The sequence below is a fragment of the Aotus nancymaae genome, unplaced genomic scaffold (genome assembly GCF_030222135.1).
Source record: "Aotus nancymaae isolate 86718 unplaced genomic scaffold, 86718_ANA_hifiasm-v0.15.2.pri h1tg000062l, whole genome shotgun sequence".
Classification (NCBI taxonomy): Eukaryota; Metazoa; Chordata; class Mammalia; order Primates; family Aotidae; genus Aotus; species Aotus nancymaae.
In genome coordinates, this window is record NW_026988476.1 from 33,442,061 (window position 1) to 33,466,823 (window position 24,763).

Sequence of the window (24,763 nt, forward strand, 5' to 3'; positions counted from 1 at the left end):
GGGGCATGACTCAACCTAATTTAATTTCGATGGGTGAAGCCACTATTTCTTATAAAACCCTCCAGAAGATGATTCCACATGCTCTACCAGATATTTATGCCCATTTCTGAAAGAGCTCACAGTTGGGAAGCTGAAGTCAGTTATGAAAATCACCCAGTCTGAATATACTACACTTAAATTTGGCCATAATAAACTAGAATAGAAATGAAGAGGAGGAGGAGGCACCCTGTAAGAGACTTGGTGTTACTCCATGACAGCTCAGAAATGGAATTCCTGGTGGAAATTTCACTAGGTGGCTTTGGTGAAGTTCTTCATTTCGGCAGTAAATCTAACACCCTACCTGCAGCATAGCCAAGAGGGGCCCACCCAAGGGTGGAAGAGCCATCACTGATCCTTCTTGTTCTGCTTCTCAGAAGTGAGGGGTGCCAGGTGTGGTGGCTCCCACCTGTAATCCCAGCACTTTGGGAGGCCGAGGTAGGCAGATCAACTGAGGTCAGGAGTTTGAGACCAACCTGACCAACATGGAGAAACCCCATCTCTACAAAAAAATACAAAATTAGCTGGGCGTGGTGACATGCGCCTATAATCTCAGGTACTCAGGAGGCTGAGGCAGAAGTATCACTTGAACCAGGGAGGTGGAGGTTGCAGTGAGCCAAGATCATGCCATTGCACTCCAGCCTGGGCAATAAGAGTGAAACTCTGTCTCAAAAAAAAAAAAAAAGAAAGTGAGGGGCAACTCGTCAAGACAGGAAGGAGTTCTTCTTTAGAGAGCTGGCTAGGTGGCTGTATTATGAAAGTAATGATCCTATTTTAAGGGCAGAGGGACACTGTAATTTTGTTTTTGTGGTTGATCTAACCTAGATCCTGCTGAAATCAATTTTATACAAAGCCCGCATAAAGACACTGGTGAACTTACATTACATTTTTACAGGATGATGATATGGTTTGGCTCTGTGTAAAATTCCCATCCAAATCTGGTGTGGAATTTTACTCCCCATGTGACAGGGGAGGGACCTGGTGGGAGGTGTTTGGACCATGGGGGCAGTTTCCCCCATGCTGTTCTCGTGATAGTGAGGGAGTTCTCACAATATCTGACAGTTTAAAAGTGTGGCCCTTCCCCCCTTGTTCTCTCTTTCCTGCTGCCAAGTAAGACATGCCTTGTTTCCCCTTCCGCCATGATTGTGCTTCCTGAGGCCTCCCAGGCATGCAGAACTGTGAGTCAATTAAACTTCTTTTCTTTATAAATTACCCAGTCTCAGGCAGTTCTTTATAGCACTGTGAAAGTGGACTAATACATATGATGTCAATAATCTCGTAGGTTAGTGCTCTTTCTGTATTAGAATTGGCAATGAGTTGTGCTTAGTTCCTAAATTCCATCTCTCCAAAAGGAAGACCATGAATAATAACTGAAAAAGCACAGCATTGAGACTCAGATAACCCTGGGTTCGAGTCTCAGTACTATGTTACCCAGTACCTTTGAACATGTTAGTTGGTCCCTTAGAGGGGACTTATCTCCCTCATATCCCTTCTTGTCTGCATTTTCTGAGGCTCAGTGTTCTTATCTTAAAATGAGGACAAGAATATCTTCTTGGCAGTGATATTGTAACGATTCAATGAGATAATATGTGAGTCTGGCACAGGCAGACTCTCAATAAATGGTACCATCAAGACTCTTAATAACAAGGCTGCGTAACTGTAACAGGCCTAACTACTCCTTGAACCTTAACAGGGCATCTCCATAAGCTGGGCCCAGGAGGCCAAAATACAGTGCTACAGGAGACCCAGGTCAAACGACAATGTCAGGGCCACCTGGATGGAGCAAGATGGTGGCTCCTGAAGTTAGAGAGCTGTCAGGGCTGGCTGGGCAACAGATGTAGCAATGGACTGCCAGTGGTTTGCTTCATTCCCCTCCTCCAGCAGCTGTAGGCTTGGGCTGCTGAGGCTTTTGCCAGGAGTTGCGGGCTGAGGCTCAAGGCAGAGAGTGCAGGACAGCCTTGTGCACTTTTGGAATTTGGGTATTAGCTAATAGAGCTCTCTGGCTGCCCCATTCAGCATTTGTAGAATCTCCTCTTCTTAGTCCCAGGGCAGACAAGGACATTCTGGGCAGAAAGAAACCATCAGTGTGCACAGGAAGAACAGCAGCTTCTTAATCAGTCCAGGGGACAGAGCCTAAGCTAGAGCATTGTTCTGCTCTCATTTAATTATCACAATGATTCCTCTCCTTCTGTCCTCCCTAGGGCTGCATGCCCCAGATTCCCTGGGCCCAGTAATTGCCTCTCTGTTAATAGAAATCATCAGTATTTATTACACCAAGCGTGCCAGCTTATTTCAGCTCTTCTTGTAGCAGCATTAAGGGGAGTGCTTGACAGCATATCACTTAGTGACAAAAGTAAAGGCCTCTGAACTGTTCTCTTTGCTGGGAGGGCTGAGGAATCATGGGCAGAACCTAATGAGAGAGGCTGAGGGGCTATGTGTGGGGTCTGCAATAGGGCCCTGACATGGCCCTGGGTGAGGAACAGGCACAGGGCTCAGCAACAAGGGACCTGAAATCCAATGAGATGAGCACTCCCACCTTCTCCCCAGCAGAAGTCCCCTGGGGATTTCTGTTCTTCTATAGGGTACATAACAATAGGTAGTGACTTGAGTTCAAATTCTTGCTCTACTGCTCAGGGCTTATGAACTTTGGCCTCTTGGAATGCCAGTCTTCTTATCTATAAAACAGGGTGAATAACATCTACCTCCCAGGGCTTGGTGTGAGGATCAAATGAAAAAATAGTGTAAAAAGACTTCACTGGGCCTGCCATAGGAGGCATGCCACAAACAACTCTTCTTCCCTCCCTACCTCCCTCTTTCTTTTCAGGAGTTGATGCTGTGGGGTTGAGATGACATGACATATGTGACTGGGCCGCAACAGTGCCTGGTATGAATGCTGGTTCCGCCCTGCAGCCTCTTCAGCTTCTCTGTGTCCAATGATAGACAAACTCATCCAAGACAAGGCTGAGACAGGAGCCTTACAGTCCTGGAGTGTACATGGATTTGGGCTGTAGACCAGGATGGCTGCCACTATAGCTTCCAGACTCCCATGGGCAATGGTGGAGAATCTCTTTCTCCCCTCTAGTCAGTGTAGTGCTCTGGCTCGCTGTCTGCCCACCTCTGTGGGCTTTCAACCCCGCCCAGGGACCCATCTCTGAAGAGGTGGGTGCTATGTGTGGCCTCAAGGAGACTGGGCAGGTTTGGGGTCAAATGCAGAAGTAACCTGGCCCCTTCTGATGACCATATCTTCAGGCAGCTGTCTTTAATGTCCTGGAGTGACTCAGCAGTTCAGGAAGCAGTTATTGAACACATACTGTGTACTTTCAAGTGAGGCTCAGAGAAGCTTCCAAAGGCCCCAGTAAATAGGAGATGGGAACTGGAGCCCAGGGTCAGCTTATCCAAAGCTCTCTTCACTCCTGTGAGGGTGCTCTGCTAACAGTGACTGAGCAGTTTATGGAGGGATTTAAACTACATCTGTTACACGGAGGGCATTGTTTAGGAAGTTTTTGCTAATGTGTAAATATCCGTATGTGGATTCTCTGGTATAACAGGCATGAGTGTGTGTGTTCTAATAGTGTGGTCCCAAGAACACAGGGGTTACTTTGCAGCAGGCTGTGCTAGTGGATGGGGAACTGTGGGGTAGATAAGATGATCAAGGTTTCTGAATGTCAGGATGTTCTCAAGGTTCACAACTCCTGGGCAGGAACAAATCACCATCATTTCTTCAAGGGGCCAAAGGACACACTGCTTTGTTCCTATGGCGCTGTGCTCGTTTGTTCCCATTTGTTATGGGCTATATTGTGTCCTTAAAAATTCATATGTTGACACATCTTAACCTCCAGCACCTCAGAATGTGACCTTCTTTGGAGACAGGATCTTAAAGAGGTAATTAAGTTAAGCTGAGGTCATTGGGGTGGACCCTAATCCAATAGGACTAGTGTCTGGAGAAATCTGGACAGAGACATGTACAGAGGGAAGACAGCGTGAAGACACAGGCAGATGACAGCCATCCACAAGCCAGGAGAGGGGCCTGCAAAGGATCCTTCTCTCAAAACCCACAGGAGAAACCAACCCTGCCAATACCTTATCTCAGACCTGCAGCCTCTAGAACTGTGAGATAATAAACTTCTGTTCTTTAAGCCACCTAGTCTATGATACATATTACAGCAGCCCTAGGAAACTAACATACTGTTCTTTTAATTTTTGCTTGAAACTTAGTGTCCCCTCTATGGTTAGGAAGAAAAGGTTGATGCCTTCCTGTTCCTGGCTGATACTGTTTCCTTCAGATCAGCTTGACAGCTGGTTTTACTGGTGATACTGGACCCACTCCAGTAATGGAAAGAGAGAGGCAGAAATGTGGAGGAACTGAGGTAGAGACCAGCGGTGTCAAAGCAACAGGGACAGGAGGTGACGTGAAGGGCCACAGCTGCAGAGAGAGACTGGAAGGGGCCATGGGTCTGCACAGGCCTCGGCAGTGACTGGTTGCCTGCGCTCATCTCCAGAATACTAGACACACATGAGTAATTACAGAGGTTTTCTCTGGGCAGCCTCCCCGGCTGCTTTCCGTCTACGCCTCACAGGCACGTAATGGAATTAAATGTGACTCCGCTGCAGTTCCGTACAGTGACTTATGCCACTGCAGTCAATAAAACCCACTCTTGGAAAGAAAGTAGATTACAGGTCAGGAAAGGATGGGCAGTTGCTGAGCTGTCTCTGATCGTTCCCTGTGGGGGGCCTTCCACATCCCTCCTCTCTTCATTTCTACCAAATTACCCATTGCGGGCCCTAGCTTTGGATTTGTTATTTAGATTGACTTTGCCTCGGTTCCTCTGACATTGATGTGGCACTACAAAACTATGCAGCATGGGATTCGGAGTTTTCCAAAGGAGGCACTTTCTCTGGCATCTCACTGAAAGTGCCAGCCATGCAGACGTTGAAGGGGGCTTCTGGGTGCAGGCATGTGGGCCCTTCCTCCTGATGCCTTCTAGAGGAGGAAAGGTCAGCACGGTCTCTAACCAGGGGGTCTTACCTTACATGGATGAGGATCCACTCCATATGTTTCCAATGTCTGTGCTTTTCTTAAGAAGTTCAGCTCTGATGTGGCTGGTGTTTGACCACTGGAATAAACAAAATGAGATGATTTCTAGGTGTCCTGTTCCCACAGGTTCCCCTGAGATAAACTCTCTATGAAGATGTGCTCAGGGTGAGCCACATATCTCAATTTTTGTAGGGTGTGCTCCCTGCTTGGTTCTAGGACCAATTTCAGAGACTCCTACTAGAGTCTCTGTCTTCAGATGTTTTCAGAGTGAGGCAGGCTAAATAATGAATTACTTGGGCTGAGTGTGAACAATAGGGAGTGGTGGGGACTGTGGCAAACCATAGCCTAACCTAATGACTACAGCTGCACCTTAGTGCTGAGATCACCATCCCTGAGAATGCAGGGCCTGCTACTTGGGAGGCAAAGGTGGGAGGTGGGAGGATCACCTGCGCCCACAAGTGCGAGGTTTTAGTGAGCTATGGTCACAGCCCTGCACTCCACCTAGAGTGACAGAATGAGACCCTGTCTTCAAAATAAAGAAAAGAATGCAGGGCTCAGCTAGACATTGTGATTTTAAATGAAAAGTCAGAGATACTGATTTTTATGTGGTATTTTACAATTAAAAATACTATGGGGTAAAACAAAATACATCTACAGGCTGGAGGCAAGTCATAGGCTTTTCACATGTGATCTGATCTAGACTGAAAAACAAATAAGGGGCTCATTTAGCTGGCTGGGGCCACTCATCCCTCTTCCTTTGCCAAAAGGGAACATGGGGGTAAGGAGAGGCAGAAGGAGACAGTGCTGAGCTCTCATGCTTCACAACAGCTATCTGTCCACAGGGTGATGACAAGAAAAGACACTGAAAAAGGCAGAGATCAGCCCCGGCTCCAGGCCATTTGAAGAGGCCTTTGGCATCACCCCTTCCCACTGCCTCTTTAGCAGGTGTGTCGATGGGCTCATTGCAGACCCAGAGGCAGAATCACCATCTGGTTCTTGTCTGGGTCCAGAGCTCTGCAAAGCAGAGGTACTTCTACAGAAACAGTGTTGGCTTTGGTGAGGAGGGGCGGGAAACTTGTGAAGTCAACATCTCTGATGACTGGTGGGCAGGACTGGGCGTTGCTCATTTCTAAGCTATAATTTACCTCAGGTGATTTGGCCAGGCAGGAAGATAAGCTGACCCCAGGGAGGAGCAAGCCAGACTCCTCCTAGTGTCCCTCTGGAGAGGCATCAGTCAGGCAGCACCTTTATGTGCCAGCCTCTGTGCTACTTGTTGGAAAATAAACGAAGAAATACAGCATACAGTCTGGGCTCTAAAGAGCCCATATTCAAGTTGCAGCAAGGAAGCATGAACACATTTTTACATTATGAAGACGAGGCAGGACCTGTGTAAGGCGGTATTCCTGTGAATACAGATTCTATGTCCACCAGCGTACCTCAGGCACAGGGAAGGTAAGTTTGGAAAATACTTGTGTGGCAAGCAAACGGCTGGCTAGAGCACCGCTTCTCTTTCCAGGGAGTGTCTTTGTCTGCTGGGGGAGTGGGCCCTGTGGGCTCCATTTACCCCTGGACTTGCCCCAAACCTCCAGGGTCCTCAAAGCGGGCATCATTTCCTGGGGGAATCCCCTGCTTTGAACTAGGTTTCTGGATGGCTGTGCCCTCTATTCTGACATTTCCTAAAGCCCTCCAGGCAGTTCCAGCACATCCCTTATCTCTTTGAAGGAACCTTGAGGACCCTGTCCTCAATACCACAGGCCCATGTTTATCCTGATCTTTACCACAAGGGGTCGCTATTCCCTAAGAGAGTGACTCTAGGCACCATGGGTTCCAGCACCCGGGAAGGCACACCCAGGGAGAGGGGCAGCAAGCATCCAAGATTCTACTTGTTCGGTATTGCCATTCTTCTGGGAGGGCCAGAAACCTATCCTGCCACAGGGCATGGGCAGAGGGGTCTGTTTACAAAGGCTAAGGAGGCTTTGGGTTATATTTGTTGGTAAAGTCATTGAGTGAAGGGTTTCTGGGGGCCTGTGGTCAGGGAAGGAACAAGATGAAGCTTAGTATTAGCATTAGAAATATCCTGCTCTGCTCCCAGCTGCCAGGCATAGTCTTTCCTCAGAACAGTAGATACACAAACCTTTTAAAATATGTTTTAAAAGGTGTAATGTATTATGATGACAATATAACATTTTATTTTTATATTTATTTTTCTTTTTTTGAGACAGGGTCTCACTCTGTGGCCCAGGCTGGCATGCAGTAGCATGAGTCTCACTCACTGCAACCTGTGCCTCCTGGGTTCAAGTGATTCTTGTGCCTCAGCTTCCTGAGTAGCTAGGATTACAGGCGTGTGCCACCACATCTAGTTTTTTTATTTATTTACTTTTGTTTTCAGTAGAGACAGAGTTTCCGCCATATTGCCCAGGCTGGTCTTGAACTGCTAGTCTCAGGTGATCTGCCCTCCTCTGCCTCCCAAAGTGCTGGGGTTACAGTTGTGAGCCACTGCGCCTGTCCAACACTGCATTCTATATCCCTTTTTTCCCCTCATAGTTTGTCAGTCTGGAGAATCTGTGCTCTACACCAAGTGGAGCCCAAACACCCTATTATTACTTTTTAAAACCAGTCTTTGTAGAAAATCCCACTTCATGTGGGTGAAAGGCTGCATTAATACTGTTTTATGGTATTCAGCATATTCTGGGCAAAGTGAGAGAAGCTGAGAAAGATGAGGCTCCACATTCAAAGCCACGTCTTCTCCACTTCCCTCTGTGCAAAGTGAGGGACTCCAGGTAGGGTGTGGTGGGGGGCTAAGTTAGGCGGGGCTGAGGACATAGCCCTGAATTAAAGTGCTCCCAAGGCACCCTCAGCATTTACGAATCAGCCCTGCGTAGTCCATCCTCTGCTGAGAAGCCACCTGTCACACTGTCACAGACTGAAAGCAGAGGTCTGCCCTTTTTCATATCCTCACTCAACATCTCCTTTTTCCTCCTTTTTTTCCTTTTAAACAGAGTCTTGCTGTCACCCAGGCTGGAGTACAATGGCATAATCTCGGCTCACTGCAACCTCTGCCTCCCGGGTTCAAGTGATGCTCCTGTCTCAGCCTTCCAAGTAGCTGGGATTACAGGCACCCACCACCATGCCTGGCTAATTTTTGTATTTTTAGTAGATACAGGGTTTCACCATGTTGGCCAGGCTGGTCTTGAACTCCTGACCTCAGATGATCTGCCCACCTTAGTCTCCAAAAGTGCTAGGATTACAGGCGTGAGCCACCGCGCTTGGCCTTTCTCATGTTTTTTCTCTTCTGTGGTTTCCTTTGTGTTTATCTTTTCCTTTTCCCCAGTTCATGCTTTCCTCTGTATCTTCATTAAATATCTTAATGAGGCAAATGTCTTTCAGAGGCCAATCCTTCTCTGTTTCCCCTATAACACGACTTCTCCCTCCTCTTTAAGCTTCAGTTTAAACGGCTCTTCTTGGAGAGGGAGCCCACGGGGCTTGTGGCTGTGACTTGTGCTGTCAGTGTATCACTGACAATGGTACATCCTGGGGTCAGGAAGGCTGGGGAGCATCACTCTGTGTCAGTAAATAGTCTACAAGAGCAGATGACACAGCGTGGAGCCTGTGTGCTCAGGCTGTGGAGAAACCACACTGTTCTGGGCCTGACTGTCACGTACCTGAGTTCTGTCTTGTGAATCTCAGCAATTTTCCTTTCCAGCTTCTCTGAATGTTTAGGGAAAAACTGGAACTTGGAGCTGTAGCCTTCAGGGTGTTTTCCTGAGTCATAATCCCCAATCTCCGCTTTCAAAAGGAAGGTGGAAAAAAACAAAACAATTGTGGAGACAGGTAAATCATCACTGACAAAGCAACGAGAGATTAGCACACAGAGCAAAAGCCAAAGCACCCATCAGATTTACAAGAAACAGTGGATTCTGAGCACAGCTGTAGGCTGGGCAGAGTGCAGGCCCCTTAGGAGCATGTACACCTTTGTTTTTCCAGGTGGACACACTGGGTTGACATTCAGGTCTATGCAGAGAGACAGTAGAGCTGTCCTTGTGTTCTGAGGTCACCATAAGTAAGTTTATGATGAAAGAGCAGAGGCCGGCACTATGGTCCTCATCCATTCTGCCATGAGAAGAGGGTCTGGGAGCAGTGTTCTTTGTGGCAGCATAGAAAATGGTGAACTTGATTAGAAAGAGATATCCTCTTGGGGCTCAGCCAGTTCAGAAGCCTAAATCCTGGTCTGAGGATTTTAGCAGGGACACAGTAAATTGATGAATGAACTGTGATCCAAATTCAGAACGCAACCCTCAGTCCAAACCAAATAAAATCAATAAATTTGAATAAATATTCATTAAGGACTGACCGGGTGCCAGGCCCTTCAAGAGGCCTGCAGAATGGGAAGACTGGCTGTAACCAGAAAGTATTGTTGAGTTCAGAAGCGTCAAGTTCTAAGGCTTACTTCTCAAGTCCCTGCCAGGTGTGAGCCCTTCTCCTCTGGCTATTCACAGAGAGAGTTCATCTCTAAACCTGATGAGATCTCCCAGCAGTAAACTTTAGGAGGACAGAGGACCCGTGGTGTTTTCCATACCCAGGTCAGAATCCAGCTTTCTCCACATGAAGCTCTCCATAGGGAGGATGGAGGGTATGACAAAATAAAGAGGAGGGGCCAGCTACTCTGTGGGTGCCCTTTTTCCTTCCCAGGTGAGAGCCACAACCACTTCAGATGTGAAGTCTTGAGGGAGGAGTAAATATTAAGAGGAAAACGTGACTTCCTCCCATGGTTGAATATTGTACTTGTGGCTTGTACTTTTTCACTACAAACCTACTCACCGTGTCTTCCAAATTACTTGGGAATTTCTTTCTTTCTTTCTTTCTTTTTTTTTTGAGACGGCATCTCGTTCTGTCGCCCAGGTTGGAGTGCAGTGGTACAATCTCAGCTTACTGCAACCTCCACCTCCCGGGTTCAAGCGATTCTTACGTCTCAGTCTCTCGAGTAGCTGGGACTACAGGTGTCTGCTACCATGCCTGGCTAATTTTTTTTGTATTTTTAGTAGAGACAGGGTTTTACTATGTTGGCAAGGCTGGTCTCGAACACCTGACCTCCTGATCTGCCCGCCTCTCGGCCTACCAAAGTGCTGGGATTACAGGCATGAGCCACCGCGTCCAACCTACTTGGGAATTTCTACTGTTAGCAAGAGAACCAAGCCTGAAGTCTAGGGTGACCTTGAGCCTTGGAGTCTTGTTTTTTATTTTTTTTTTGAGACAGGGTCTCTCTGTCACCCAGGCTGGAGTGCAGTGGCATGATCATAGCTCACTGCAGCCTTGACCTCCTAGGCTCAAGTGATCCGCCCACCTCAACCTACAGCTAAGACTATAAGTATACACCCCCAGGACTGGCTAATTTTTTTTTTTTTTGAGGCAGAGTCTCGCTCTGTTGCCAGGCTGGAATGCAGTGTTGCGATCTTGGCTCACTGCAACCTCTGCCTCCCAGGTTCAAGTGATTCTTCTGCCTCAGCTGGGACTACAGGCGTGCGTCACCATGCCCAGCTAATTTTTGAATTTGCAGTAGAGATGGGGCTTTACCATGTTGGTCAGGCTGGTCTTGAACTCCTGACCTTAGGTGATCTACCTGCCTCGGCCTCCCAAAGGGCTGGGATTACAGGCTTGAGCCACCATGCCCGGCCTAATATTTAAATTTTTTGTAGAGATGAGGTTTCACTCTGTTGCCCAGACTGGTCTTGAACTCCTGGGCTCAAGTGATCTTCCAACCTCGGTCTTCCAAAGTGCTGGGATTACAGTTGTGAGCCACTGTGCCTGGCCCAGAGTCATTTATATTGATTATATTTAGAACGTTCCAAGTGGAAAACAACAATATTGGACATCAAGTACTTTTTTGAAGAAAAACGAATGATTGGGTAACACTGTAGAAAAGACTAGAGTATAAGACTTCACTTAGGTCAGGCCAGGCTTTCTCTGTAAAAACAAAATGGGAACTCAGGACTTGGAGACCAGCCTGGGCAACGTGGTGAAACCCCATCTCTACAAAAAAATAAAAAATGTAGTTGGATGTGTTGTTGTTCCAGCTAGTTGGGAGGCTGAGGTGGGAAGATCACTGAGCCCAGGAGGTGGAGGTTGCAGTGAGTCAAGATCACACCACTGCACTCTGGCCTAGGGAAAAGAGCCAGATCCTGTATCAAAAAAAAAGAAAAATAAAAGGGGCATCTTTGGGTATCTTAAAATTAGTGAGTACCTTTTGGACTCCCCATGTAGGTGATTTTGAAAACAGGAGTCTTAGAAGTCAAAGTGGCAATGGGCTGACTTTTACATTCTTAACACAGGCAGCCAGCCATGATATTTCTATTGCCAGGACTTTAGTGTCTTATTCTTTAGTTTATATTGGCAAGCACTTTCCAGGTTCTCTTCACAGAGTAGCCTCTGGGATTTCCAATTAAGAGTTCAAATTCTTTGGGGGAAACTTTATGATTTCAGTGCTATGGTCCAAAATGATCCACTAGTAATGGCAGTTTCAGGTCTTGGGACTAAGAGATCTCAGAAGCTGCACTTAAGTGTCCCTGCATCTCAGGAGAAGGGGACAGGTGTGAAGACTGCATATATCTCCCAATGTTTTGCAGAAAAAGCCAATCTGGGCATCAGCTGGGTAAACCTAAACTCTTACTTATTAGCCTGTTAGGAAATATGCTTATTACTTGAAAACACTTTCAACTTTGAGCACCCTGTACTAAAAGGTCTCTGAAATAGATATCGGAATTCCAATATGCTCCACATCTTGGAGATTTGCCTGAGACGATGGGGAAAAAAAATCAATTCTGATTACTCTCTAGTGTCTCAGGGACTTTATCAACCAGGGGCCTAGGGCAAATCCCTAAAACAGAGTCAGAATGACTTTAAGGAGCTGGTAGTAATACCTTAGGCACAGTTTAGGGCTGAGTGTTCAGTGTTGTCTGACTCTAGGAAATCCAAGCAAAATCCTCTAACTTGGCTAGGTGTGGTGGCTCAGACCTGTAATCCCAGCACTTTGGGAGGCCAAGGCAAGTGGATCGCCTGACATCAGGGGTTAGAGACCAGCCTGGCCAACATGGTGAAACTCTATCTCTACTAAAAATACAAAAACAATTAGCCGAGTGTGGTGGTGTATACCCGTAGTGTGTACCTGCAGCTACTCAGGAAGCTGAGGCAGAATACCTTGAACCCGAGAAGCGGAGATTGCAGTGAGCTGAGATTGAGCCACTGCACTCCAGACTAGGCAACAGACTGAGACTCCATCTCAAAACAAAACAAAATACAAAGCACCCTCTAACTTGAACTCTGCTTCAAGTTAGATACTGTTTATTTATTTATTTATTTATTTAGAGATGGAGTCTTGGTCTGTCGCGCAGGCTGGAGTGCAGTGGTGTGATCTCGGCTCATTGCAACCTCCATCTCCTAGATTCAAGCAATTCTTGCACCTCAGCCTCCTGAGTAGCTGGGATAATAGGGATGCCCCACCACACTGGCTAATTTTTCAATTTTTAGTAGAGATAGGGTTTCACCATGTTGGCCAGGCTGGTCTTAAACTCCTGACCTCAGGTGGTTTACCTACCTCAGTCTCCCAAAGTGCTGGGATTACAAGTGTGAGCCACTATACCTGGCTTAGATACTGTTTAGATTCAAGAAGTAGTAATCTGTGGTAACTGAAAATAATGTAATCAGTACTCGGCATGAAAAGCAAACTTATCCTGTTAAAAGTCATTACCTTGAAGGATGTAAGCTGCTAACAAGGCAGCATCCGATGTTTTACAGAGGAGGCGGCCATGGTAGAGATCCCTTTTGATCTGTAGGAAGACTAAATACCTGGGGAGAAAACAGAATGAACAATAAAGGATTTCTTTGATTGCTTTAAAGATAGAAATATGTAATGTAAGCCTATCTAAATCTTTGTCAGGATACTTTAACTACATTAAAAAAATTCTTGAAACATAATGTAGAACAAATACATTCTCCATTTCCCTGTAGACTCTTTCAAGTACTTTGCCCTGAACTCACCTGAGGTTCAGTTCAAAATATGTCAGTTTCCTCCTGTAGCTCAAAACAGAAATGGCTGTTTCCTGGTAAAAGCATCACCCCTCCAGTTCTGGGCTTTGGAAGGAGCCAGTCCCAGTCAATTTGGAGCCGAAAAAGAAAACTATGCCATCAGAGACTGGCAAACTGGGCCTCTCTCCGCCTTGGGTGCTGGCTGATGTTCCTTCTTAAGTAGAATGGTGGGTGAAGGAACTAGCCCAGGAAGAGTTGTTTCAGCTTGCCAAGAGAATCTGTCCATATGTGGAAACAGCCTGCAGTTACTGAGGTTAACCAGACCTTTGAAATGGATTGAAGTGTAAGAAGAGTGAGCCGAGATTGCACCACTATACTCTAGCCTGGGCAACTGGCGAAAAAGTGTAACAAGAGGCACTGGTGAAGGAAGCATACAAATGAAGCAGAAACCTGGGGCCAGCATCTATTTAAATACAGAAAGCTGTTGCCTCAGGTGGAAGCAGGATATCAAAAACAAGAGCAAATAGTAGCTGACATGTATTGAGAGCTTATGATCTGCTTCTCTAGCTGTTACACACTTTACATGCAACATCTTATTTAATTCTCACATAACACTTTTGAGATAAGTACTATTATTATCATCCCTATTTATTCCAGATAAAGAAGATGAGGCCTTAGTGATTTTCTCATGGACATACAACTAAGTGGAAGAGCCAGGATTCAACTTTAGCACTGTGAGACCCCTGAACTTCACTCTTCATCACTACGATATTCTGCCCTCCTATAAACGCTTTGCAGTTTCACTAAGTGAATGGACCCTGTCACAGTGGAATGGAATTGATGACTTTCCATTTTGAAATGTCTTCACAAGGAGTGTGGTCTTTATTGCTCTTCTTAGAAGACCTGTGAGATTATGAGGAGCATCAATTTCTGGGTGGGATTGGGTGGGTCACCCACCATGGTAGCTCCTTGGCCAGGGAGCATCTGTGGTGATTTAAAAATATTTCTGGCAAGGCATGGTGGCTCATGCCTGTAATACCAGTACTTTGGGAGGCTGAGGTGGGCAGATCATGAGGTCAGAAGTTCAAGACCAGCCTGGCCAAAATGGTGAAACCCCGTTGCTACGAAAAATACAAAAATTAGCTGGGCATGGTGGTGTGTGCCTGTAATCCCAGCTACTCAGGAGGCTGAGGCATGAGAATTGCTTGAATCGGGACCCAAGAGGTGGAGGTTGCAGTGAGCCGAGATTGCACCAATGCACTCTAGCCTGGACTACAGAGCGAGACTCCGCCTCAAAAAAAAAAAAAAAAAAATACACACACACACACACACACACACACACACACATGCATATAAAAATATTTCCATAAATTCTTTGATAATCCTAATTTCATGAGGTAGAGCTTGATTCCTTCTCTTTGAGTGTGGCTTAGACTTGGTAACTCACTTCTATCAACAGAATTTATTCTATTGATAAGTGAGTGTCTGACTTCTGAGGTCATAAAGTCATTGCACCTTCCTCCTTGTTCTCTTGCCTTTAGATTACTCACTCTTCTTGAGGTTGCTTCAGCAGTATTATAGAAAGGTCCATGTGGTGAGGAACTGGGGCCTTTGCCAATAGCCAGCAAGGAACTGAGGCTTCCGGCCAGCAACCATTTGAGTGCCCCATGATGGAAATGAAGCCCCCAGCTCCAGTCAAGCCTGTGGATCACTGCAGCCTCAGCCAACCTCCTGACTGCAACCTCGTGATTTATCCTGAGCCAATATCACCCAGCTAAGCTGCTCTTGAATTCCTAACCCATAGACACTCAGAGATAATAAAATGCTTGTTATTTTAACTTTTATGGTGCAGCATCCCTAGGAGAGTAATGAAAATGTAGTAAAATTCCTTTAAATGCTACCACTCTGAACCAAAAAGAAATTGACCCCTCCCTGAACAACTGGGGGTTTCTATTGTTTCTGTTTTCAGGCTGAAGAATAAAACAGAGGATTCCATGTCCACCTGATCATGTAAAAATGCTCAAGAGGAAGACAGCTGTTGACAGTGCAGCTTCTAGGAGGTGGTAGGAAGGGGCCCCAGCAGGTAACTCTGAGAGGCTTGGGTTTGGAGATTCAAGCAATTAACAAACAGAAATGAGGGAGCAACCAAGCCTTCTTTTCTCCTCAGGCCTTGCTACTCAAAGTGTAGCCCACATATCAGGAGTATCAGCATCACTTGAGAGCTTATTGGAGATGAAGAATATAGGCCCATCCTACACTTACACTTATACCTTTTAACAAGATCTCCAGGTGATTTGTGTATAGATTAAAATTTAAGAAGCTGTCCCAAGAAAATTCAAAAGCAACCTTCTAACCACAGCAGAGTGGACTGCCTTCCTCAGACCAAAGGAGTCTTTTAGTCTGGAAGTTATTAAGAACCCAACCCCTCGCTCCCACCAACCCTACTGCCCAAATGTTTGCCAAGAAAAACTAAAGGAAAAAAGACATCATATAGAGTGAATAATTAAAATGGATCTACCAAATCAAGCTCGTCTTCACTCTGCTTCCCACAGCGAAATGCCACACTTTGTGTGGGAGAGAGTGAGCGAGCACTTCTCTGCCTCTCACTGTTCCAACTCCCACCTTCCGTAGGCTTCAGCAGGATGTGCATGCAAACCTTTTGCCCCTTACTCACTGATCACTCCATGGGCCTAGATTCATGCATCACATCTTCCATGTTTCTCTGCTTGTCTGTGTCCAAAATTCAGGGACTGTACATATTGGACTAAAGAAAATACTGCAAAGGGACAACATGGCTCTGGCAGTGATTTTCAACATGGCAGAGAGGGGAACATCTTCCAGGGGGAGCCCGTCAGAATCCGTATGTGTTGGGTGTGCTCCTGTGCTTTGAAAAGGCCCCTTTGGGCTGAGCGTGGTGGCTCACACCTGAAATCCTAACACTTTGAGAGGTTGAGGCAGGTGGATCACCTGAGGTCAGGAGTTCAAGACCAGCCTGGCCAACATGGTAAAACCCCGTCTCTACTAAAAATACAAAAAAAAAAAAAAAAAAAAAAAAATATATATATATATATATATATATATTTAGCCAGGATGGTGGTGCATGCCTGTAATTCCAACTACTTGGGAGGCAGAGGCAGAAGAATTGCTTAAACCCAGGAGGCAGAGGTTGCAGTGAGCCGAGATCATGCCACTGCACTCCAGCCTGGGCGACAAGAGCAAAACTGCATCTCAAAAAAAAAAAAAAGGAAAAAAGAAAAAAGCCCCTTTAAAGTTTCTGATTTGCTCCCCCCTCCCCCCACCCAAGGGAACAGGATCCTACTCACTCACACTGAGAACCACTGTCTTTCCAAGGCATCATTACTGATGGCAGCTAATGATGGATTGGCTAAGATGAGGCTGCAATTCCAGCCTCAGGTGAACTGTAATGGAAACAACTGGTCAGGATTCATTTTGATTTCTGGTGATAAAACAGCTGCAGGGAGGTTAAGGGCAAGGCCATGAGGCATTCTCAGGCAATGTCATAGAACTAGATGGGAAGAGGGAAAAGGGTACACTAGTATCCTAAAGAAGCAAACCATAGTTGAGGACAAGAAGAGATGAGCTCATGAAAGAATCAACTGAGCTTCAAGAGAGAGGAAGCTGCACTGGGGCCCTCCCTCCCCTTTCTGCCACAGTGGCTTCCATGGAGCTTTGTGTTTGGTTCATTTAAGGAGATAACCAGTGACTCAGTGTTGTTGGTGAAAGTATATTCCACATGACTCATAGCATCCTTAGGCCCATTTGCAAGAGACCCTGGCATGTTCTCCCCTGACACACATGGGCCTAAGGAAGACAATCTTGTTGCTGGAGGTACCATCTCCAGGATCACTGTGTATTGCCAGGCAAAGGGTCAGCCTGCTAGGGCTGCCCAGTTCAGCCCTCCTGAATCTCTGAACCTCAGAACATTTCATAGCCAAGGAAATTGAAGTCCAGAGATGTAGAGTGACTTATCTGAGGTAACAAAGCAATCAATCCAGGCCTTCTGACTCAGCCCAGTGCCTTTTCTACCCCCATAGTAATTCAGTTAGTTATGAGGTTAGTCCTAATCCAAGTCAGGAGAACCCTCTGTTATTAGAGAGAAATTCTTACTGGGACAAAAGGAGAAATCAGCTCTAGACTGGATTTTGGAGAACAAGCTTGCTTCTCAGGAAACTGTTTTGTTTTTTAAACTTTGCTGGTATCTTTCTGGCCTCAAAGAGGCTTTACCTCACCTCCATTTTTGTTTTAATGCTAGTGTTGTCCTAAACTGATTGGAATGTGAATCAGGACAGAATGAGCAAGAGCCTGAAAGATGCCAAGGAAAACCTGAGCTTTTCTGTAACGCGTATGTCTCTCCAGGGGACTAGCTTTAGCATAATGCTTTCTGAGGGTGGGAATGAATCCACAGTTATTTCCAGAGTTTAAGGCTGTGAACTCTGGAAAGCACTGGAGGCTCCTGTAGTTTTTTCCGGAAGATCCTTTGGCCTCACCTTCCCTTCAAATAGATTTTTTGCCACTGGCTTCCCCTAGTTACTATTTCTTTTTTCCTGACTATAATTATGTTTAGTATGTCTTCCTCCTCCATATTAGATTGTAAGCTCCTTGAAGTCAGAGACTATGTTTTATTTACTTTTAATATTCTTCTAGGGAGCCTAAACATCCCGTGCCTAGCTCATCCATCCAACCATCCATCCAACCATCCATCCATCCATCCACCCACCCACCCATCCATCATCCATCCATCCAGTTCTGACACTTAATATGTGCCAGGCACTGTCACAGGTGCTGGGAATGCATCAGGGAACAATCCAGAGTCCTGTTAATGGAGCTTACATTCCAATGGGGGAGATGACAAAATAATAACAAAACAAAATAACAATAATGACTCACATTTACTGAGTGCATGCTGTGTGCCCTGTTTCACATGCCCTTTTTCATTCACTTCTCCCAGTAACTCTATGAGGTGATGACCATTTTAATCCTTGTTTAATGGATGAGGAGACTGAGCTGAGTGCTTAGAGATACTGTTGCCTGCCCTGTCACAGAGCTAGTTAAAGAACAACCTGGGATTTGAAGCCAGCTCTTTCTGATTTCTTAGCCCAGGGGTTGGCAAACTATAGTCTGCCGCCATAGTTTCCAATGAAATAAAATTTTATTGGAACACAGCCTTGCTCATTCATTTATGTATCGTCTATGGCTGCTTTCACACTACAATGACAGAATTGAGTAGTTGCAACAGAGAACATATGGCCCAAAAAGCCTAAAATACTATTTGGCCCTTTACAGAAAAAGTTTGCCAATCCATCTTAGCCTAAGCTAGGCTCAAGTGATGTTCATTGAAGGAATACGTGACCTGATGACTCCATTCATTCATGTATGTATTGATTCATTCTATTAACATTTTCTGGAGCACCTGTTGTTTACAGACATTTTGCTTCCTTGGACGGTGGGGCCCATTTGCAGTCAGTTTCCTTCTCTTACTTGATCTTTCCAAAGAGTTCATACACCTGCAATCCCTGTTAAAAGCCAAATCTGGTACCCGATTCCCAATTTTGTCTTGTCTCTAGCCTAGACAAGAAAATCTATTTATTACTTTAAAAATGACAAAATAAATTAATCAGGATTTGGCAACTAAAATTATCATCTGGAAAGAAGCCAAGAGATAAATTGAACCAAGTTCTGTACTCCCTACTTCATCCCCTTCTCTCAGCCTGGCTTTATGGGAATGGCTGAGACGGCAGTGAAATTTAGGACAAATATTGCCAGGAAAAAACACACTGACAGCTAAATTAGTTTGGCAGCAAGGTGGGATGGAAGGCTCTAAGCCAGGGATGAATTATGGGTGTTGAGTGAGGCTGGGGCCAGTATCTACTCTTTTAAGATCTGTAGGGATGTGAATGAGGAGAAAAATGCAGCTAATTCCACAGCCTCACAGAATGCCCCAGGGAGGGGGAGGCACAAAGACTGCAAAGCAGGCCCAGGCACCTGTGGTTCATATGCCCGACAATGCTAGAAAGTTACATACTGAGGAAAGAACGCTGCTGAGGTTGAGAGAGGAAAATGGCCCAAGATGGTTAGCACAAATGCATACAGATGGAGAGGAGCTCATTTTCTTGCCAGTGTCCTTGAAGTCTGTTGACTTGGTGAGAGGCCTAGCCACGGTCCTAATGCTGCACTTACCAGGATTTGGATGATTACCTGGGATAGCTTTCTCTCTCAGAACTCAGAAGTTAGCTGCTTAAGTTTTAGGATTCTAGCTGGTGGGGAAAGGGGACAGAGGAAGAGTAGAGATTATTAGAAAAGAAGTGCTTTTCACATAAACAGGGAGAAAAGCCAATACTAACTGTACTTGTGCCCCATGCAGAGCCCCAGGGGCCTCTGGACTGTGTAATGAATCTGGCAACGAAATACTGAGCCTTTGCTCAGTGCGAGGCTCACTGTGGGTGTATTAAGAAGTATGAGATGCTGGGATAGCGGTTAATCCTCCTGACAATTCTATGAGGTAGATATTACTATCGCCATTTTATAAATGAGTAATCGAAGGTTAGAGAGGTTAAGTATCTTATTTCCAAGGCTATACAGCCAACCTGTGACATAAGTAAGATCTCAGCTCCCATGTCTATGCTGCTTCTTGGGTAGGAAGGTCTGTCCATTCGTATAAGATAGTGACACTGGATTCAGAAAATTGTATTTCTTTTTGAGATGAAGTTTCACTCTCGTTGCCCAGGCTGGAGTGCAATGGCGCAATCTTGGCTTACTGCAACCTCTGCCTCCTGGGTTCAAGCAATTCTCCTGTCTCAGTCTTCCGAGTAGCTGGGATTACAGGTGCTTGCCACCACGCCCAGCTAATTTTTTTATTTTCAGTAAAGACAGGATTTCACTATGTTGGCCACACTGCTCTTGAACTCCTGACCTCATGATCCACCCACTTTGGCCTCCCAAAGTGCTGGGATTAAAGGCGTGAGCCACTGTGCCTGGCTGAAAATTGTATTATTAAGAGCACCTCCTAAGGGCCAAGATAACCATGTATTTCTGGTCCATGAATCAAATTGGAAAGCCATATATCTGTGGTGTTCTCACTGGCTGCTCTCTCTCATCCCCACTGTTGGTCCAGTGAGGTGGACAACAAAGACGTGCTAGGTTTGCTCTGATATGTGAACAGGAGTATAGGGGTCTGCCCTCGCACCAGTGTCTCTTTCAGCAGAGAGAAGTTCAGAGCTAAGGCAAACACTCTGGAGATTGTGAGTGGGGCAGGCTAGTGGTATTTTAACAAAACTCTTGAATTTTTTTTTTTTTTTTTGAGACAGAATCTCACTCTGTCACCCAGGCTGGGGAGTGCAGTGGCACGATCTGGGCTCACTTCGACTTCCACCTCGTGGGTTCAAGTGATTCTCCTGCCTCACCCTCCTGAGTAGCTGAGATTACAGGCATGTGCCACCATGCCAGGCTAATTTTTGTATTTTTAGTAGAGACGGGATTTCGCCAAGTTGGCCAGGCTGGTCTTGAACTCCTGACCTCAGGTGATCCGTCCGCCTTGGCCTCCCAAAGTGTTGGGATTTCAGGTATGAGCCGCTGTGCCAGGTCTAAAATTCTAAACATAGTGGTTCTACCCTTACTCACCTACCTAAAGCCTTAAGGTCTCTGTGATTTGGACGGATTTGGTTTTCTGAAGCAAAGCCAAGAGCCACCTGCACTTCTGTACAGATGAGCAGAGCCTGCAGCTTCTATGCTTGTAAGAGGCATGAGGTTTGGTTCTAGCTACACACCTCACCGTCTTCAGTGCTTCAAAATAGGTGGGTACACACTGTTCAATGCATCTGCAGAAAACAATCCTTCCTGATCCTTCTGACTCCATCAGAAGATTTCCATCAACTCCAACTGGGGCCCATGTGAAGAAGTAACTTTTCTCCCCTGTCCCATTTCCTTATTGCCTTTGCACTACTAATTCCTGTTTCTTGCCCTCTCCTTTCCCCATTTTCTGATTTCCCCTCTTAGAGAATCTTTTGCTCCTTTCACCTGGCATGCTCTTCAAATCAGGAAATGAAAATAATTCCGGCCAGGCATGGTGGCTCACGCCTGTAATCCCAGCACTATGGGAGGCCAAAGTGGGTAGATCACGAGGTCAGGAGTTCGAGAGCAGTGTGGCCAACACGGTGAAACCCCGTCTTTACTGAAAATAAAAAAATTGGCTGGGCATGGTGGTGGGCCCCTGTAATCCCAGCTACTCGGGAGGCTAAGACAGGAGAATTGTTTGAAACTGGAAGGCAGAGGATGCAGTGAGCTGAGATCACACTGCTGCACTCCAGCCTCGGCAACAAGAGCAAAACTCTGTCTCAGAAAAAATAAAAGAAAAAGAAAATTATTCCATATTCTTTCCTTCTTGTTCCTTCCTCTTTTTCTGTCTTTGGAATTTTCCCAAGCAGTTCAGGATCTAGGAGTGGATCTCAAATCCTTACAGGATAAATAGTCTATATGACTGGCAATATCTGCATTCCCACCTTTGTGGTCTCCAAGGTCTTAGGGAAGGGGTTAGAGCTGACAGTGCTGTCTCTTCCTCAGCTCTAGGATTCCCAGGCATTACATCCTCACCTGTGGTCCTGGCTTCTACAAGGTAACATCAAGGTTTTGCTTAGGTCGAAATTTGGTCTTTCTAATATAAAAATTAGGGATCCCTGTGGTAGAGAGTTCTTGAATCTCTGAGGTGAGACTGGTCAGAGCGAATTTGGTTCAGATATACAAAATCCTGGGAAAGCTTTGAAGCTCTCACTCATTGACCCTCTTTTAGGATGGCTGGGGACACAGAGGTTCTTTCTCATCCTCAAGTGGTACTGGATGAGACAGGATGCATTCCATGCAGCTGTCTGCCTGCCACAGAACATGATCCCACAATAAAGAGTTTATCACGAACCTGATCCAATAGCATACTGGAGTTTACCCATTTTGATTTAAAACCTTCAGTATCTCCCAGCTTATCTTTCAATGCCATGCCTTGGCATTTTCCAAGTATATCCATTAGAACACTTGAGTCTATTTTCAACCCCCAAAATAAGCAGCAACACAGCCCTCTCCAAAAATGTCCACAGTGGCCACATCACAGGTAAAAGAAAAGATGCTTCTGATTGGTTAGTTACTCCAGATCCCTATGAGAGTGACCAGTTCAAGAAGTAATATTCGTACTTCTTGAAAGAAAGAAGTCCACTCCGTTTCACCTGCACTGAGGGGTAAGGAAAGAAAGCACGTGGAAACGAAATATAGAAGTCATTATATTTAGGAAGGGCTCCTTGCCTCTAAGAGTTAGGTGCGTCCAAATTAGAGGCTCTAAGAGGTCACCGTCCCCCTTTCCTATGCTCTCCAACAGGTCCTAATGGCTGCAGGAAGTGTGTTCACCTCACCTGGTTATTTCTTCTTTCAGAGCAGCAGGGTCTGCAGGATAAAATTTCACACGGAAGCACATGGTGAATGGAGGCTGGGCTGCAGAGAAAAAGAGGTGAACATCAGGGAAGACCTTCTCCCAGAAGAGGACAGGGCTCTACTGCCACTAGCATGCACAGGCCACTGAAGCACCAGAAGAAAATCCTCATATATTTAGGGCCAACTTATACACAAAACGGTGGAAATAATATATGTAGACCAAGACTTGCGGTAAGTGGGAGGTTTTATCCCACCCTCCCCAGGGGTGTGGCTTGACTCTTTTCATGGAGAATACTTACATCTCAATTGTTTCACCACAGACTTTGTAAATTCCAGCCAATGCTGAAACAGAGAACACAGAATTTGAAAAACCTAATGAGAAGGGCTGTAAAATATAACTTGTTTTCTCTAAGTTAAAAAACTAGACAGATTGTAGCCTAGGGTGTAAGCAGCCCAAAAGCTGGTGCAAGATAAGTCTGGAGAGTAAAGAGTGATATGATTTTCTGAAATGAGCTGCCATGGAACCAGCTGTGAAAGAGGGAAGTAGTTCCAGCTTCAGATGCCATTTCAATGCTTCCCTGGAAATGCTATCTTCTAGAGCAGGGTGTCAAACTTCTGAGCCATGTTTTTGGCATGCGATTAGGCACAGGCAACTGCATGTATGTGTGGTGGCGACAGAGCCCCACCTGGGTTGTGTCGGGAAATACTGATTTTAATGAGTGGTGTGTGTTTGTGTTATGCACCAGCTTTTTTTTTTTTTTCTTGGCAGGGTAGTGGGGATAGAGGATATTGGTAGCAACTCTAGAAAGTAGTGAGAAGTAGAAATTTCCTAAGTCAGGGATGGCTGATGTATATTCCATCCTTCTTTGAGTAACATAGATTGCCAACCCTTGTGTTAGAAAACACATACTTGGGATTCCTTGGCATCCAGGGATGTTTAAAGTCTAAATCTCAGATGATAACTAACCACACCAACCTGTAGGATAGTACCCTCTTCCCCTTGGATTTACAAAGAGGCAGGACATAGAGGTAATATACATTTTCCCATGGTACTTACATTTGGGGGAAGCAATGAAACCATTCTAAATGTGTTTATTAATTCTACATGGGTCCTTTATAAAATTTATTATTGATGTTTGTTACTTTTAGTTAATCAGGATTAGGTAGGACTGCTATTAACTGGGGTTTGATTATCTGGAGGTAGCTTAACATTGCCAGATGTAAGCTCCATGAGGACCCAAAACTGTCAGTCTTGTTTACTACTGCATCACCAGTGCCTAGCACAGTGTTCAATAGGTAGCTGCTGAATGGCAAAGGGACTGGGCCCATAATTCCTTCTTTTCTGGCTACTTCCATTTCATATAATGTCTTCACAGAGTCCTCCCTCTGGCAGGAGAGCAGCCAGGGCCCTGCAGTCAGCATCCTGGCCTCCCTTAATTCCCAGTGATCACCTTCTGGGCTGGGCCATGGGTCATGCAGTTAATGGACCCACTAAGAGCCAGTTCTTCCGTTAGCTCCACATGGATAATCTGGGCTGACATTCTGCTCTCCTGCTTCTGCTGATCTGAGTTCCCACGAGGCTGGCAACTCATTATAGCCACTCAATGTGGTTAAGAGGTCCTTCTCACATTACACGGCCCACCGCAGCTCTGCTTCGCAGGGAAGCAAAGGCAAAAGATGAAACTGCTCAGAAACAACTGGGGTTCCAGGCTGTGCCTGTGAAGAGGGAGGAGGCCCATCTGTTCACAGCACACTGGAATTGTGGACAGTAAGGAGAAGATAGCCAGTGCCAGGGACCCAGTGCACAGAACAGCAACAGCCCTAGACATTAGACTGATAGTTTAAAAGAAATAAACAAAGGGAGGTAGAAATTAATGACTGTGAGATGCATTATCAGCAGAGGGCAGATAAAGCTGAATGACAAAAAGGCTATTCCCCTTGACAATAGTTGGAGAGAAGATTTTAGTTTTATTGTAGTGAGAGATCAAGAAAGGACTGATGCTAGAGGAGAGTAGCAAGGGGTGAGAAGGGACTGGAGAGCTGTCACAGCCGATCCATGAGATCTGGAGTCCAGCAGAGAAATCCTGAGAGGAACCCAAGAATACGGTGATGGCCAGAGTTGCCTTTTGCAGCTGCCTGGCCAAAGTGGTCCCAGATTCACTGGCAAACAAACAACATGCGCTTGGGAGAAGGGATCAAGAGAAGAGGAAAAGAAGATTCACAGAGGCTGGGCACAGAGGCTTA

At 45.7% G+C, this 24,763-nt stretch overlaps 1 protein-coding gene and 1 long non-coding RNA gene across 11 annotated transcripts in view; one reads left to right on the plus strand and one right to left on the minus strand.

Annotated features, from left to right (window-relative positions):
* The window catches only part of FRMD5 (FERM domain containing 5), a 343,658-nt gene that overhangs the window by 26,946 nt on the left and 291,949 nt on the right, over window positions 1-24,763 (minus strand). For 5 of the 6 annotated variants that reach the window (XM_064365997.1, XM_064365995.1, XM_012442288.2 and 2 more), the window contains exons 3-7: window positions 22,819-22,861; window positions 22,501-22,579; window positions 12,813-12,910; window positions 8,734-8,857; window positions 5,063-5,150 (exon numbers count right to left, since the gene is read on the minus strand). In XM_064365997.1, the coding sequence (XP_064222067.1) occupies window positions 5,063-5,150; window positions 8,734-8,857; window positions 12,813-12,910; window positions 22,501-22,579; window positions 22,819-22,861 (432 nt within the window). Of the gene's footprint in view, window positions 1-5,062; window positions 5,151-8,733; window positions 8,858-12,812; window positions 12,911-13,102; window positions 13,131-22,500; window positions 22,580-22,818; window positions 22,862-24,763 lie in introns of those variants that run through there. The other variant, XM_064365996.1, reaches the window with a different exon arrangement.
* On the plus strand, window positions 1,091-16,067 carry LOC105710051 (uncharacterized). Of its 5 annotated transcripts, none has more exons than XR_010338615.1 (3): window positions 1,091-1,214; window positions 13,748-13,968; window positions 15,060-16,067. It is a non-coding gene; the product is annotated as an uncharacterized LOC105710051 (long non-coding RNA). The 5 variants fall into 5 exon arrangements; XR_010338612.1 differs by lacking the exon at window positions 15,060-16,067 and adding an exon at window positions 2,861-3,195 and having other exon boundaries at window positions 13,748-14,928; XR_010338614.1 differs by lacking the exon at window positions 15,060-16,067 and adding an exon at window positions 14,632-14,928.